At 31.4% G+C, this 14,870-nt stretch overlaps 3 protein-coding genes across 5 annotated transcripts; 1 reads left to right on the forward strand and 2 right to left on the reverse strand.

Annotated features, from left to right (window-relative positions):
* The first annotated feature begins 650 nt into the window (after positions 1 to 650).
* Positions 651 to 5,514, forward strand: LOC109810779 (NADH dehydrogenase [ubiquinone] 1 alpha subcomplex subunit 2). 3 transcript variants are annotated; one of them, XM_020374333.3, is made up of 4 exons: positions 651 to 807; positions 3,539 to 3,631; positions 3,929 to 4,035; positions 5,135 to 5,514. In XM_020374333.3, exons 2-4 carry the CDS (start codon positions 3,546 to 3,548, stop codon positions 5,221 to 5,223), a joined length of 282 nt encoding a protein of 93 aa, XP_020229922.1. In that variant the 5' UTR covers positions 651 to 807; positions 3,539 to 3,545; the 3' UTR covers positions 5,224 to 5,514. The 3 variants fall into 3 exon arrangements, with proteins under 3 accessions (XP_020229922.1, XP_020229923.1, XP_082932810.1); XM_020374334.3 differs by having other exon boundaries at positions 701 to 807; positions 3,544 to 3,631; XM_083076684.1 differs by lacking the exon at positions 651 to 807 and adding an exon at positions 3,060 to 3,232.
* A 165-nt stretch (positions 5,515 to 5,679) lies between these two features.
* Positions 5,680 to 9,563, reverse strand: LOC145958939 (GDSL esterase/lipase At5g45910-like). The gene is made up of 3 exons (XM_083076680.1): positions 8,661 to 9,563; positions 8,419 to 8,564; positions 5,680 to 8,309 (listed from the first exon to the last, which is right to left on the reverse strand). Exons 1-3 carry the CDS (start codon positions 8,854 to 8,856, stop codon positions 7,962 to 7,964), a joined length of 690 nt encoding a protein of 229 aa, XP_082932806.1. The 5' UTR covers positions 8,857 to 9,563; the 3' UTR covers positions 5,680 to 7,961.
* A 1,221-nt stretch (positions 9,564 to 10,784) lies between these two features.
* LOC145958942 (GDSL esterase/lipase At1g28610-like) lies at positions 10,785 to 14,796 on the reverse strand. Its single transcript, XM_083076683.1, has 3 exons — positions 13,226 to 14,796; positions 12,843 to 13,116; positions 10,785 to 12,730 (listed from the first exon to the last, which is right to left on the reverse strand). Exons 1-3 carry the CDS (start codon positions 13,376 to 13,378, stop codon positions 12,489 to 12,491), a joined length of 669 nt encoding a protein of 222 aa, XP_082932809.1. The 5' UTR covers positions 13,379 to 14,796; the 3' UTR covers positions 10,785 to 12,488.
* Positions 14,797 to 14,870: the final 74 nt, after the last annotated feature.

Raw genomic sequence — 14,870 nt, forward strand, 5'->3', positions numbered from 1 at the left:
TTTTTATATTAATAATTTTTTTCAATTTCTCATTTTCTCTTGTTAAAATATCTTTTAGTATAAATTTTTAATTCTAAATTTGTCTTTATTGTTAAAAAGAATGTTTAAAATGTATATATTTTATCTCAATTTTGGCTCCGTCTCATGACAACTTTTTATTAGTCAAAATATTATTGAATTTAAGAAATTAGTCAAATTAAAATACCAACCAATGTATCATAATTGCAATAAACCAAAGTCAAAAGAGTGTTAGAATGTAACACATTTTTGACAAACTTCTTTTAACACATTCTTTATTTATTTTGTGAAAAATTTAGTATTACAAAATAATGTGCGAAACTCATTAAATATGAAAGGTGACCTACAAAATTACACGATTTTTAATAAATTCTAGACAATAATTTTAAATATATATTACAAAATTATGAGTTGTGTGAAATTCATATACTGTGTATGGAATAGGTGTTGTGGAGATCATATAATGCGTCCGGATTAATCACTTTGGGTGTTCTTTTGTTCTAAAATAAAATAAAATCCAGATTAAGCAAGGGTATTTTGGGAAATTTAAAGTTTGGACAGGTGTATGGAGAATCATGAAGGGTGTAGGGAGCAAATTTCTGGAAATTGACTTGATGGGTAACATTTGAATGGGCCACTAGCCGACCCAAATAGGTTGGGCTTTAGACAACCCATTTTTCCGACACCAATTCCATCTCCACTCTTTCGATTCTTATCAGTTACTCATCTTCGTTCTTTACCTCCCTTAGTGACAGCGAGACGGTTAGGGCAGAGTTGCACACACTCAAGGTATGATGATCAATGTCCAATTTGTAAAATTTTGTGTTTATTTAAAAATCTATGTTATCTGTTTCAAAATTATTGCATGCTATCGTATTTTTCCCCCTTAAATTCGTACAAATACGCCTTCTGATTTTCGGATTGACAGTCTAAGATGTTGACATCGATTACGCTTTGTATATTATCACCCTTTGATTTGAGTTTGTTACTCATAGGGGATCATTTAGCTGAGAATAATGCTGATTATGGAAATAGTTTTGTGAGGTTGGATTGGTGCTATTTGCTTATGTTAATTTGTTGGGGGACATTATGTGTTGGTGGAATTGATTTATAGTTATGCGCATTGTGCAATTTTCTTATGAATTGTGATGCTTTCCAAAGAGTACAGGGTACCAAGTCTACCTTGTTGGCCGCTCCTTAACTTATTTTTTTGGTATTCTCTTAAATCGAATTTGATGGAAGTTTTTATGGTGTGTTTGGATATGAGATTTTAAATGTGCAATTTTTTGGTATTCTCAGGATTTTAAAATGTAATTTTAATTAACTAAAGTTTTAGAATTGTAAATTCCTTCCAAAAACAAAGAATTTTAGAATTCTCGCCCTCGCTTGCTGATTGTTGTTGTCCTCATGCGCTGAGTTTTGCTCGAGGTATGCTTGTTTTCGCTCCTTGAGCTCACTCTTTTTCCTGTCTCTCTCTCCCTCTCTCATCTCTACATTTATTGCTAGGGTTTGTTGATTTAGATTTGGTCCTAGGATAATTTTTTTTATTTGTATATTACTATATTTTAGATTTTGATTTTGTGTTCTTCTACCGTGACTACTTTAGGATTTTTGAACTCAAAGCACATGAATTGATAAGCCTCCTTATCATCCTTGCTTGCAATTATAATTTAATGTTGTTATGTATTTGAACTGTGACATTGAATCATAGCTTGTAAAGCTTTGTGCCACTTATGGTGTTCTTGGGCTCCATCTTGATGAACTGATTGCAGGTGTGTAAGTCATCATGACTCATGAGCTTATTATTAACTTTTCTTCACAGAATAAATCAGTTTCTTCTTAAATATGGCTAATTCAGTACCATATATTCTTCAGCTTAGATAAATAGCCATTCTTCACCCAATTAAGTACATCTAATACTGGTGGCAAATCATATTTATTCCTACCTCTCACACTGTTTAACTTGTTGTGGCCTCTAAGCTGGTTGCAACTAAGAACCAGGGGGTGCTCTTGCTGATCTAATGATATTTCTTTTTCCACTGTCAATAAAATTAATATTGTAATTTTGGATTTCCGGAGGAAGATCATGCCCTTTGGACCTGGGCATACTGAGTTTTCTTCCATGTTCATGTGTGTCTTATGTTTCTAGTATTTCCTCTTTTAGTCAAGACTTGTGACTGGTTGGTCAAAATTGTTGGTGCGTAATAACCACCAAGTCATAAGAGCAATATTAGGATATAACTGGTGGTTTTTGCTACATTTTATTACTTCTAATGAAACTGTTGGTTCCAATGTAATTAAATTAATATAATGTCGTCCAACAATGACTAGACTCTACTGGATCCAAAGGAGGGGTTTCTTTGAGTACTTGTTTCTCTGTTGCAGCAAATCCCATTAGTACAAGGTCATAGGGTGATGGAATTTGGTGAAGTATGAAAGTTGCTGAAATTCTATTCTTTTCTATATTTTGACAGATATTGTCATTTCATTAGTGATCCTTCTGGATAAATGTTCTTCAATTGATGGGTATGAATGGGCTAGGTGTTTTGGACTTCAAGAACAAAAACGATACACAGCACAATTCACATCAGTTTCCCTCTGTAGTGTATCGAATCACAAGAATTGTTTCGCAATTCATGCGATACCAACTACATTCTAGGATTTATCCAAATCTGTGTTCTTAGTTTCCAATTCAAAATTAGTCAGCTATAATTTGAGCAAGCTTGGTTTTGTATCTTAATTCTTGTTAAAAGTCCCCTCTGCCCCCTTTATTTTTTGGGAAAAGGATTTGGTTCCTCTAAAGTGAACAAGGGGATTATTTGCTCCCTTGGAAAAATGATTTCTGCTGTAAGTATTCTATTTTTACAGCTAAGGTAATTTACCTACCACAATGATTTGATTCGTTTTTAAGGATATTCATATCAATTATGTATAGAGTAGTAATCTGCTTGAAAGGTGCAGTTTTTTTTTCTTTCTTGTTTTTTAAATTTTTTCACAAGTTGCCGAAGTTGGAGGTTTTGAAATTTCTGCTAGGTCCTCATGCTGATTGCTAGTTATTGGAACAAGACTGAATATGGATTGCGCTTTCATGAAAATAATTTTGAAGGCGCAGTGAACATATTTTCAGACACCATCTGCAGGAGTTTCTGGACAGTTTAGAATGCTATTGCTAATGGAGCTTCATGTTTTAAGATAGTCCGGATAATCTTGGGATGTAAGCATTTACATATATGTGCAATGGAAAAAAGTGCAAAATTGTCTCCTATAATAACAAAATATCTTTCTGGGTCTTTTTATCCATTGTCAATGTGTAGTTTTGACATGCAATACTTTTGTATTCAGTGTGCTTTTGATATTTGGGAACTTTGTATAAAGTTATTGTGGAATAGGTTTTGAATTTGAATGTGCTTTTCCAGTTAGACTGCTCACAACACTAGCATTGTTAGGCTGCACCTCGTTTTTTTTTTCTCTTTACCTTGTGATGAGGTAAAATCTCACAAATATTATAATTTTGAGCCAGCGAAGCAATGGCATGGAGAGGACATCTTTCAAAAAACATAAAAGAGCTTCGGTTTTTGATGTGCCAGTCATCACCTGCAAGCTCATCTGCAAGGTTATAAATAAATATTTAGCTTTTGTTGTGCAGATTTTTCTCAGTGTTGTTTTCAATTTATATATTTATATGTATTGTTTGGTTGCTTCGGGTGTGTTTGGGAAAAAGTTACGTTCAACGTAACTTACTTTTAATCAAATGGGACAAAAGAGTTACTTCTCCGTTTGGTGCATTGGAATGTGTAAAAGTCTGTTGAATGAATTTCAAACGATAAACCAAACACACACTTAGTTATACTTACATCTCATGTATTTGAATATAAAATAAATGAGCTCTTATTCTTTTTTGATATCTCAGGGCATTTGTGGAAAGAAATTATAAGGAGCTAAAGACATTGAACCCAAAATTGCCAATATTAATTCGTGAGTGCAGTGGAGTTGAACCTCAATTATGGGCAAGATATGGTATCAACCATCTTAAACCTCATTCTTATCTTTTTTATTTGAATTTTTCACCTTGTTATTTGCAGTCAAATTCTATATTATCATTACCAAGCCTTTCCCTTCGTAGTTTTATCATAAGAACTTAAAGGATTTTATAAATTGACATTAGTGCACTAAGACTGAAAATATGTTAATCTGCATTGTCCCCTTAATTTCATATTTGGGCCACAAAGCTAACAAAAATAATAGTATTAGTAGTTGGAAAGTAAATTTTAATATTATCCCTATTTTGACTTTTATCCACAAGCAAAATAGTGCATACTTTCTTGCATACATGCTGAATTTATATAATGTGGCTGAAAGTTCAGCTGTACATGTGTTGAATCTGCATGGCTGAAATCTCAGCCAACTGAATCTATCCATACAGTATTACACATCTTTCATTAATATGTCTGACTTGTGGGAGAATAATTTTATTGGGACGAGGTTGATGCCTTCTGCAATCTGTAGGGTGCTTCAATTTTTGGGCAAAATTGATACTCAAATACATCACACGTTTTTATTTAGTTGTAAGAAATACTCTCCTGTTGCTCACTGCTAAATTATCACTGAAAGAAATTATGTTATCGTTTTTTTAAAATATTTTCTCAACAATCTGTCTTACGTATTGTAAACAAAATAGGTATGCTTGACAAATTTCTTAGGAGGCGAGAATCTTAAACAAGGAACCTGAATATTGCACTTGCCTTAAGAAAGGCACGAAAGTTACAGATAACGGCCAAGTTTTGATTAGCTTCTAGCTTATGAGAGATTTTCAATTCTAAAACTCAACTGTTAAATCATTTATAGGGCGAGAATTCTAGTTTATACATAGGTGCTTATGGAAAAATCAGACAAGGGAGCTTCTGATAAGGTTGAGATACATAAGTTGATCTTAACTTAGGCGAACAGTTTGATTCTATATTTTACTTTTATTCATTTTATTTTCTTCACCTAAAAGTATTTGTTGAGAAATTCATCCAAATTAGGTCCATGTCAATATTATCCATCTTTGATGAACCTTTTTTATTTGCAGTAAACCTGTTTGTGTTGAACCCTAATTATTGTTTCTTAATACTAGATTTGGGTGTTGAGAAAGGCATCAAATTGGAAGGCTTGTCAGAGGCACAGATCTTTAAGGCACTTGAAGATCTGGTAAAAGCAGGATAGTCGTTGAAAGTTTGACATTGCTGCTTATGCACTGTCTGAAATGGAATAAATGCTCTGTTGCTGCACTTGTTATTGCAAGTTTTTTGTTTTGTTTTTTTTTATATTTAAAATAAGCCAGATTTTTTTCTTCAATGTCCCATGGCCTCTGGTTTCAGCTTGTCTCTTTCTGCATCTTACGTCATTTCAAGTATGACACTGTCGTGTTCAAGTTTAAAATCCTGATTTTGTTTGTTGAGCACACCATGGGAGATTTTTTCAGACAAAAAAAATTAAACTACTAATTTTGGTTTATATGACTATTGATCTATGTCAAAGGTTGATTTGCCAGAAAACTTAATTCTGTATAGGCTCAGGCATATATAATTGGGTGTAACAATAACCAAGCATAAACCGATCTATGATATTTTCTCCTTCGATAGTTTTCAAGTTGCTCAAAAGGTTTATTTACTTGTTCATGTATGTTCCGTCTAAAATATAGAAAATGAAAAGATTGGGGGCAATGTATTTATTTACTAACGATTTTAACATGAGTTGTAATTCCTATAAATTATGTTATGAACTGATAATGTTTACTGAAAAGTAACTGTTAACATCTAAAACCTTTAAAATTTTCAAAAAACTTAATTTTGAAGTTTTTATCCTCGATATGGACTATAAAAGTAGTTTTCACATTCTCAGGTCATTTACTACATGACAGGTTTACTAACCTGGGACCATGAGTTAAATCTTTTATTTTCATTGATTGAAGAGGACTCAAAAAGAGATGACAAAGCCATAACGAGTGTAGTTCACATAGATTTGATATAATATGGTACACTGACATCAGTAATTGCTTAAACAATTAGTGAAGTCATTTCTCGAAGGGCTATTAATATAGAATAATTGCCTTAATGTTCTTGTCACCGATCTCTCTCACTAGAAATAATGAATTTTTAAAGTAATTATTATATTATGTTATAAAAGGGAAAAGTTGTTAATAATAAAATTTTTTTCTTCAAATATTTGACAAAAATATTACTAAAGGAGTTTAATTGGGTAAAATCTCCGATGTTATAAAGAGAGGGTTTAAGTTTCTTAAATCAATCAAGTTGAGTACTAAATGAATGAGAAGTTGTGTCTACTGTCAACAGTTTTTACGTGAAAAGACTCTTATCAAGTGTGTCAGCATTTTTTGCATGAAAAAACTCTTATCAAATGCAATTGAATCAAGATATGCAAAATTTACTCATTTCTTATTGTCTTGTCATTTAGTAAGATTCAAACAGATCGACCACGTTGACAACCCATATGTCCAAATATTGACAAAATAATGTTATATTTTGTATTATTGTTTTAACACTATCTTTGATTATCTCGTCTAGAGTTAAATCTCTATAATATGATATATACATTACAAATACCAATTGTAAAAACTTTAATTTCTCAATAAATTATTTCCATTGTAGTAATTCTATTTAGAAATAAGGTTGTTATAGCATATACATATAACTCAATGTGGCACTTAAAAATAAAGAATGAATTTTTTTTTTAACTTATATAATATTATCACATAACATTTATTTTAATTATTGTTATAGCAGTGAACAAAAATGACAATACAAAAGTTAGATTTAAATATTCAAAAATTCAAGAAACATAAGTTTAGAAAAAATTGGCTTAAATATATTTTTACTTTCTATAAAAATGATAATTTTGATTTTAGTTCCTCTAAAAATTTTTCTTTATTTTTCATCCTTCTAAAATTTATAAATATTATTTTTAGCCCTTGTAAAATAAGTATATTTTGATTTTGATCTCGGTAAAATATTTTTCTTTGATTTTCATCCCTTTAAAATCTAAACTATTTTTAGTCCCTAATATCATTTTAAGATGCATACATAACATTTATTTTAAGGATTTGATTTCAACATTGAATGGTTAGATATCTTTTGAATCTCTGTAAATATGTTATGTTACATATTTAGTCTATGTAATATATTTTTTATTTATACAATTATTGATGTTTATATCAATGATATACATGTGACAACCTTGATGACATGATATCATCTACAACGAATGTTATTAGTCACGTTATATGAAAACCTTATCAACCGAATACATATTAAAATCATAATCATCCAATAATTAATCACGTCTTGTTCATTGAGGAATACAAAATCCTTGTTCTATCATGATTTTGCTTGTGTCATCCTTGGTTACAAAAACATGCATAAAACTCATGGACAAATCCTAGTTTTATTAATTTTCCCTAATACTTCAAACAAGTCATTGTAATACTAAATAGTGAATATTTTAGCTTTTTATAAGATATATTGAATAAAATGATGATCTTTAATAATTATTAGAAAAGAAATTCTCAAAAGCTTTTCATCTTCATACACTATTATTGGGAAAGGCCTTACTCTAACTAATTGTTATAGTACAATTGCATTGAATTTGGAAAGGTTTCTAAAATAAAAATTATAAAAATATATTACCAGTTTCTAAATTTAATGCGAATAATGCAAGACCGATCCCTAATTTTGAGTAGCGAAAATAGGTTTTAATGAAATTACGCTTTATGATCACATTCCACGCAGTAATTTCTTGAGGATGCCATATACATCATTAATTAGGATTTTTCCCAACATTTGAAATTTATAAGAGTGAAATAATAAAATCCCAGTAGGCGTATATACATGCAACCACTCCACATCCACTTAATTAATTATTCAATCAAAATCATTAAAAGTAAATTAAGTAGACATCATTTCAAGGTGTGCTAAGAACATGCAATAATATATATGTTTGTCCCATGAATGCATCCATAACATAAAACATTGCACAAACATTGTATAAACATAAATTGAAACTTTTGCACGCTTGGTATTAAAATTATTCCTTTTCTTTTGTCTTAATGTCTCGATAGCCTTTTTGATTTGTCCATTATAGTACTCGATGAAAGCATTGTAAGCTGCCAAACACCCAAATTGATCATAGTCTTCTTTCTTATCACTGCCCACCCTTGCCAAAACAGCAGAATTGCACCCAATTGGGAAGTTACCCGGTACCACTAGCTCTACTGCTCCTTCCTCTATTAATTTCTGGCGAATAGAAACAAAAATAAGATTCAATTTCTAATAAACCATATTTCAAACCCAAGCTTAATTAAACTATTAAAATTGGAGTTGGCATAAGTTTGCTATAACATACGGTGATGGCATTAGTAATTGCTTCAACAATAAGTGGAACCATTTCTCGAAGTGCTGACATATTTTTATACGGGATGATTGCGTTAATGTCGTTGCCACCAATCTCTCCCACCAGAAACAATGTGTTTTTGAAGTAACTATCACACTCTGTCATAAAAAGGGGTACACGTTGTTAATCACATTGAGAAAATTTTCAAATATTCAAAACAAAAACATTAACGAAGGAGTTTAATTGGGTAAGACCTTCGCTTTTACAAAGGGAGGGTTTGAGCTTCTTAAACCATTCAAGTTGAGTACTTAAAGAATAAGAAGCTGCGTCTAGTTCCAACATTTGTTGCATGAAAAAATCCTTATCTAGTGCAGTTGAACCGGCATATGCAAAATTTACTCCTTTGGTAATGTCTTGTCCTTCGGTAAGATTCAAGTAGGGTGGCAACATTGGCAACCCATATACCTCGGCTAAAATTAAAATGACCACAAGTTAATGTAATCATCAATATGTGATTGTTAAGATCTAATGTTTCATATACTCCCTTTGTGCAAGCACATTTTATTTAAGTTGTCTAAGAAAAAGGGAGTACAAAATACCTATGAAATCAATGATGAGTCGTCCATTTGACATACGCCCAGATGGATGATTAAAGTATGTCGAACCATAAGGACTATTGCTAGGCATAGCTGGGTTGTAAGTAGCAGCATTCACGGTGTCACTTATAGAGTCGCCAAAATTGAAAATGGCGTCATATGGGAGAGGATTGGCATTTGAAAAACCATTTCCAAGGAAACCATAAGCGAATGTTAGGCTAAAGAGAATGAAGATCTTCATGATGTTGCTATAATCCAAGACAGACCAATAAAGTTATTTGTGATGATGTGTGCTTAGATGTTGTAATTGAGTGCTTTATATAATGTAACACCAGGCAACCTGTTGTTTTGTCATATAACTGTGGTTTTTGATTTTGACATGGTTATAACTATTATGGTTCTTAAAAAGGTGAGTCATGAGTTGTAATATAAGATAATTATTTAACCAAAACTTGTCCTTGCATATGAGCTTGTCACTCCCCGTCAATGCTATATTTTGTATTTTTTGTTTTGGCGTTATCTTTGAATATCTTTCATACAGTTAAATCCCTATAATAAGATCTTCACGATGCAAACATCGATCTTAAAAATTTCTATTCCTCAATGAACTTTTTTCGTTGTTGTGTTGTAATTCTATTTTAAAACAAGGTTTTTACAACACACACACATAACTCAATTTGTGTCACTTTAAAATAAAGGGTGAAGTCTTTCCAACTTACGTAATATCACCACATAACATTTATTTTAACTGTTGATTTAACCGTGAACAAAAGTGACACTAAAAAGTTAGATCTAAATATGAAAGAATTATTCAAGGAACATAAGTTTAGAAGACAAAACTAGTATGTTGACTAGTGCATTTGCAGTAGTCACAATTTCTTAAACACGTATTAAGAAGGTATCTAAATGTAGCAATTACCAACATTTACTCGTTTATTTATATATTAAAATAATATTCTCGTGAAATTGATTTAAGTATCTTATTTTTCCATTATTTATTTTGTAGTCAATTTAAGAATGATTCTCTTAAAAGAAATATTAAAAAGTAACCTGTCCTCTAGAAAAAAAAAATACGAAACTAAGAAAATATAATATAATTGTAAATAAAGTAATTCATGAAATAAAATAGAATGTCTTCCGGAAGAATGAGAGCTAATGAATTTATTAAATAATGTGTATATAAAAAAGTAAGATGTGTAAATGGAAAATGTTAGGTTATTTCTAATTTGAGTATATAGATGCCTTATCTTTTCTGCGGTTTTGAAAAAAATTGTAATTACATTGAAAAAAAGTAGTAATAATTTATTTATTCCATTTGCAAATGTCACGACTATATTATTAAACATTGGAAAACTTAAGTGAACACAATACTCTGTCACACAATGTCTGGTTTAAAATTTATTGAAAAGTAAAAAAATCATGAGTTGTGAGTCCCACAAAAAAAAGTGTAGTTCCAATAAATTTTAGTCAAAATTAAAATGTATGTTCGAAAGAGCATATCGATAATATGTCCGAATACCTTTATCCTTTAATAGCTTTGGCAGTTTTCTAAGCCAGAATGTGTTGCGATTAAAAAATAGGCAAGAGAAAAGTTGAAAGATGGTGACGTGAGTTTCAAACAAGTCATTGTAATATTAAATAGGGAAGATTTTAGCTTTTTATAAGATGTATTGTATAAATTGATGATCTTTAATAATTATTAGAAAAGAAATTCTCAAAAGCTTTTCATCTTCATACACTATTATTGGGAAAGGCCTTACTCTAACTAATTGTTATAGTACAATTGCATTGAATTTGGAAAGGTTTCTAAAATAAAAGATTATAAAAATATATTACCAGTTTCTAAATTTAATGCGAATAATGCAAGACCGATCCCTAATTTTGAGTAGCGAAAATAGGTTTTAATGAAATTACGCTTTATGATCACATTCCACGCAGTAATTTCTTGAGGATGCCATATACATCATTAATTAGGATTTTTCCCAACATTTGAAATTTATAAGAGTGAAATAATAAAATCTCAGTAGGCGTATATACATGCAACCACTCCGCATCCACTTAATTAATTATTCAATCAAAATCATTAAAAGTAAATTAAGTAGACATCATTTCAAGGTGTGCTAAGAACATGCAATAATATATATGTTTGTCCCATGAATGCATCCATAACATAAAACATTGCACAAACATTGTATAAACATAAATTGAAACTTTTGCACGCTTGGTATTAAAATTATTCCTTTTCTTTGTCATTCGACACAACATTGAGGTAAAACTTTCACGAACCATCCCCTTCTACTTATGACATGAACTCGTACTTATATCTCTCTTCAATGTGAGAGCCTTTATCACAACTTTAGAGGTAGGAAGTGACAATACTCAACCTATCATTAAAGAGGGTACCTCAAGTAATTTCCATGCATTTCTTTCTCTAATAAAAAATATTGGTCATCCATTGACGTTCGAAAAGGTTACTTATCCATTAATCAATTGCGCCAAAATTATCGTGTTGTTTTAAACAAACACAACTTTGCCAATATAACGTCTTGAGAGAAAAATTAGAATTTAGGTATATATAATTAAAGCAAAAACATACTTGTGGCCTTTTACATTATTATTCAAATTATTTTTGGTTCTTTGTTTTTCTTTTTTCTTTTTAAAAAAATTTTCGCTATGCTCATTTAACTTTGAAATTTGAGTTAAGGTTTTTCTTCCGCAACAAATGCCACTTTGAATTTTTGGATGCAATGTTCAACACCTCTTTAGACTGATTCAAGGCGTGAAATTTGTCCAATGAGATTCAACATCAAAATTAAATAATATTGTGACGTAACTAATGTTCGAACAAAAGAGAGACATAAGCATGGTGAAAGTTGCACCAAGCATGAGGCTTGGAAGCAAATAGAAAACTAAAAGGTCTTTTATGAGTTTCTTCCCCAATAGCCTACGAGCTAGCTTTTTACGTGATTTTCACAATATTTATATCCTTTTATTGATCTGGACTTCAATTGGGTCCCTTAGTTTTCATTCTGGTGAAACTAATGGAACATGATTTATGTCTTTAATCAGTCAAAAGACGAGTTTCATATTTAAGTTCTCATTTTATTTCAACATTGAATGGTTAGATATCTTTTGAATCCCTGTAAATATGTGATGTTATACATTTAGTCTATGAAATGTATTTTTCGTTGATACAATTATTGATGTTGTGACAACTTTGATATGACAATGATATACATGTGACAACCTTGATGACATGACATCATCAACAATAAATGTTGCTAGTCACGTTATACGAAAACCTTATCAATCGAAAATATATAAAAATCATAATCATCCAATAATTAAGTACGTCTTGTTCATTGAGGAATACAAAATCCTTGTTCTATCACGGTTTTGCTTGTGTCATCCTTGGTTACAAAAACATGTATAAAACTCATGGAAAAATCATAGTTTTATTAATTTTCCACAATGCTTCCTTCATTTCTAAGCTATCTTGAATGGAGGGGATTTGAGTGAAGGATTAGCAAAAGGGCCCTCAACTACTCCCTTTGCTATTAGCCTATATGTTGCTTCGGTAAAATGGGGTCCATCCCAATTTATGCGTTTTGAAGGGTCTGAACAAACCATTGAGGCAACACTTCCACAATATATTTGTTCGCTAAGACCGTAAGGCTCCCCCTTTCCACAACATGCTCTAAAAGTCTCGATTTTACCAGAAGAGAAACCTACAGTAAAAAAAAAATAATAGACACGATTAGAATAAACCATAGAAAAACTAACAATCGCATGCAACTATACATTATTGATCTAATAAAAGGAAATAAAAACACAACCCACCATATTGTTGTGGTGCTTGAAATAAACGCTTGGCAGCACCGTAGTAATCAAAATATGTTATGTTAACATGTGGGTTCTTTTGTCTTAATGTCTCGATAGCCTTTTTGATTTGTCCATTATAGTACTCGATGAAAGCATTGTAAGCTGCCAAACACCCAAATTGATCATAGTCTTCTTTCTTATCACTGCCCACCCTTGCCAAAACAGCAGAATTGCACCCAATTGGGAAGTTACCCGGTACCACTAGCTCTACTGCTCCTTCCTCTATTAATTTCTGGCGAATAGAAACAAAAATAAGATTCAATTTCTAATAAACCATATTTCAAACCCAAGCTTAATTAAACTATTAAAATTGGAGTTGGCATAAGTTTGCTATAACATACGGTGATGGCATTAGTAATTGCTTCAACAATAAGTGGAACCATTTCTCGAAGTGCTGACATATTTTTATACGGGATGATTGCGTTAATGTCGTTGCCACCAATCTCTCCCACCAGAAACAATGTGTTTTTGAAGTAACTATCACACTCTGTCATAAAAAGGGGTACACGTTGTTAATCACATTGAGAAAATTTTCAAATATTCGACAAAAACATTAACGAAGGAGTTTAATTGGGTAAGACCTTCGCTTTTACAAAGGGAGGGTTTGAGCTTCTTAAACCATTCAAGTTGAGTACTTAAAGAATAAGAAGCTGCGTATAGTTCCAACATTTGTTGCATGAAAAAATCCTTATCTAGTGCAGTTGAACCGGCATATGCAAAATTTACTCCTTTGGTAATGTCTTGTCCTTCGGTAAGATTCAAGTAGGGTGGCAACATTGGCAACCCATATGCCTCGGCTAAAATTAAAATGACCACAAGTTAGTGTAATCATCAATATGTGATTGTTAAGATCTAATGTTTCATATACTCCCTTTGTGCAAGCACATTTTATTTAAGTTGTCTAAGAAAAAGGGAGTACAAAATACCTATGAAATCAATGATGAGTCGTCCATTTCACGAACCATCCCCTTCTACTTATGACATGAACTCGTACTTATATCTCTCTTCAATGTGAGAGCCTTTATCACAACTTTAGAGGTAGGAAGTGACAATACTCAACCTATCATTAAAGAGGGTACCTCAAGTAATTTCCATGCATTTCTTTCTCTAATAAAAAATATTGGTCATCCATTGACGTTCGAAAAGGTTACTTATCCATTAATCAATTGCGCCAAAATTATCGTGTTGTTTTAAACAAACACAACTTTGCCAATATAACGTCTTGAGAGAAAAATTAGAATTTAGGTATATATAATTAAAGCAAAAACATACTTGTGGCCTTTTACATTATTATTCAAATTATTTTTGGTTCTTTGTTTTTCTTTTTTCTTTTTAAAAAAATTTTCGCTATGCTCATTTAACTTTGAAATTTGAGTTAAGGTTTTTCTTCCGCAACAAATGCCACTTTGAATTTTTGGATGCAATGTTCAACACCTCTTTAGACTGATTCAAGGCGTGAAATTTGTCCAATGAGATTCAACATCAAAATTAAATAATATTGTGACGTAACTAATGTTCGAACAAAAGAGAGACATAAGCATGGTGAAAGTTGCACCAAGCATGAGGCTTGGAAGCAAATAGAAAACTAAAAGGTCTTTTATGAGTTTCTTCCCCAATAGCCTACGAGCTAGCTTTTTACGTGATTTTCACAATATTTATATCCTTTTATTGATCTGGACTTCAATTGGGTCCCTTAGTTTTCATTCTGGTGAAACTAATGGAACATGATTTATGTCTTTAATCAGTCAAAAGACGAGTTTCATATTTAAGTTCTCATTTTATTTCAACATTGAATGGTTAGATATCTTTTGAATCCCTGTAAATATGTGATGTTATACATTTAGTCTATGAAATGTATTTTTCGTTGATACAATTATTGATGTTGTGACAACTTTGATATGACAATGATATACATGTGACAACCTTGATGACATGACATCATCAACAATAAATGTTGCTAGTCACGTTATACGAAAACCTTATCAA

The sequence above is a fragment of the Cajanus cajan genome, chromosome 6, assembly GCF_000230855.2.
Source record: "Cajanus cajan strain Asha chromosome 6, NIPB_CcT2T_4, whole genome shotgun sequence".
NCBI classification, from domain to species: domain Eukaryota; kingdom Viridiplantae; phylum Streptophyta; class Magnoliopsida; order Fabales; family Fabaceae; genus Cajanus; species Cajanus cajan.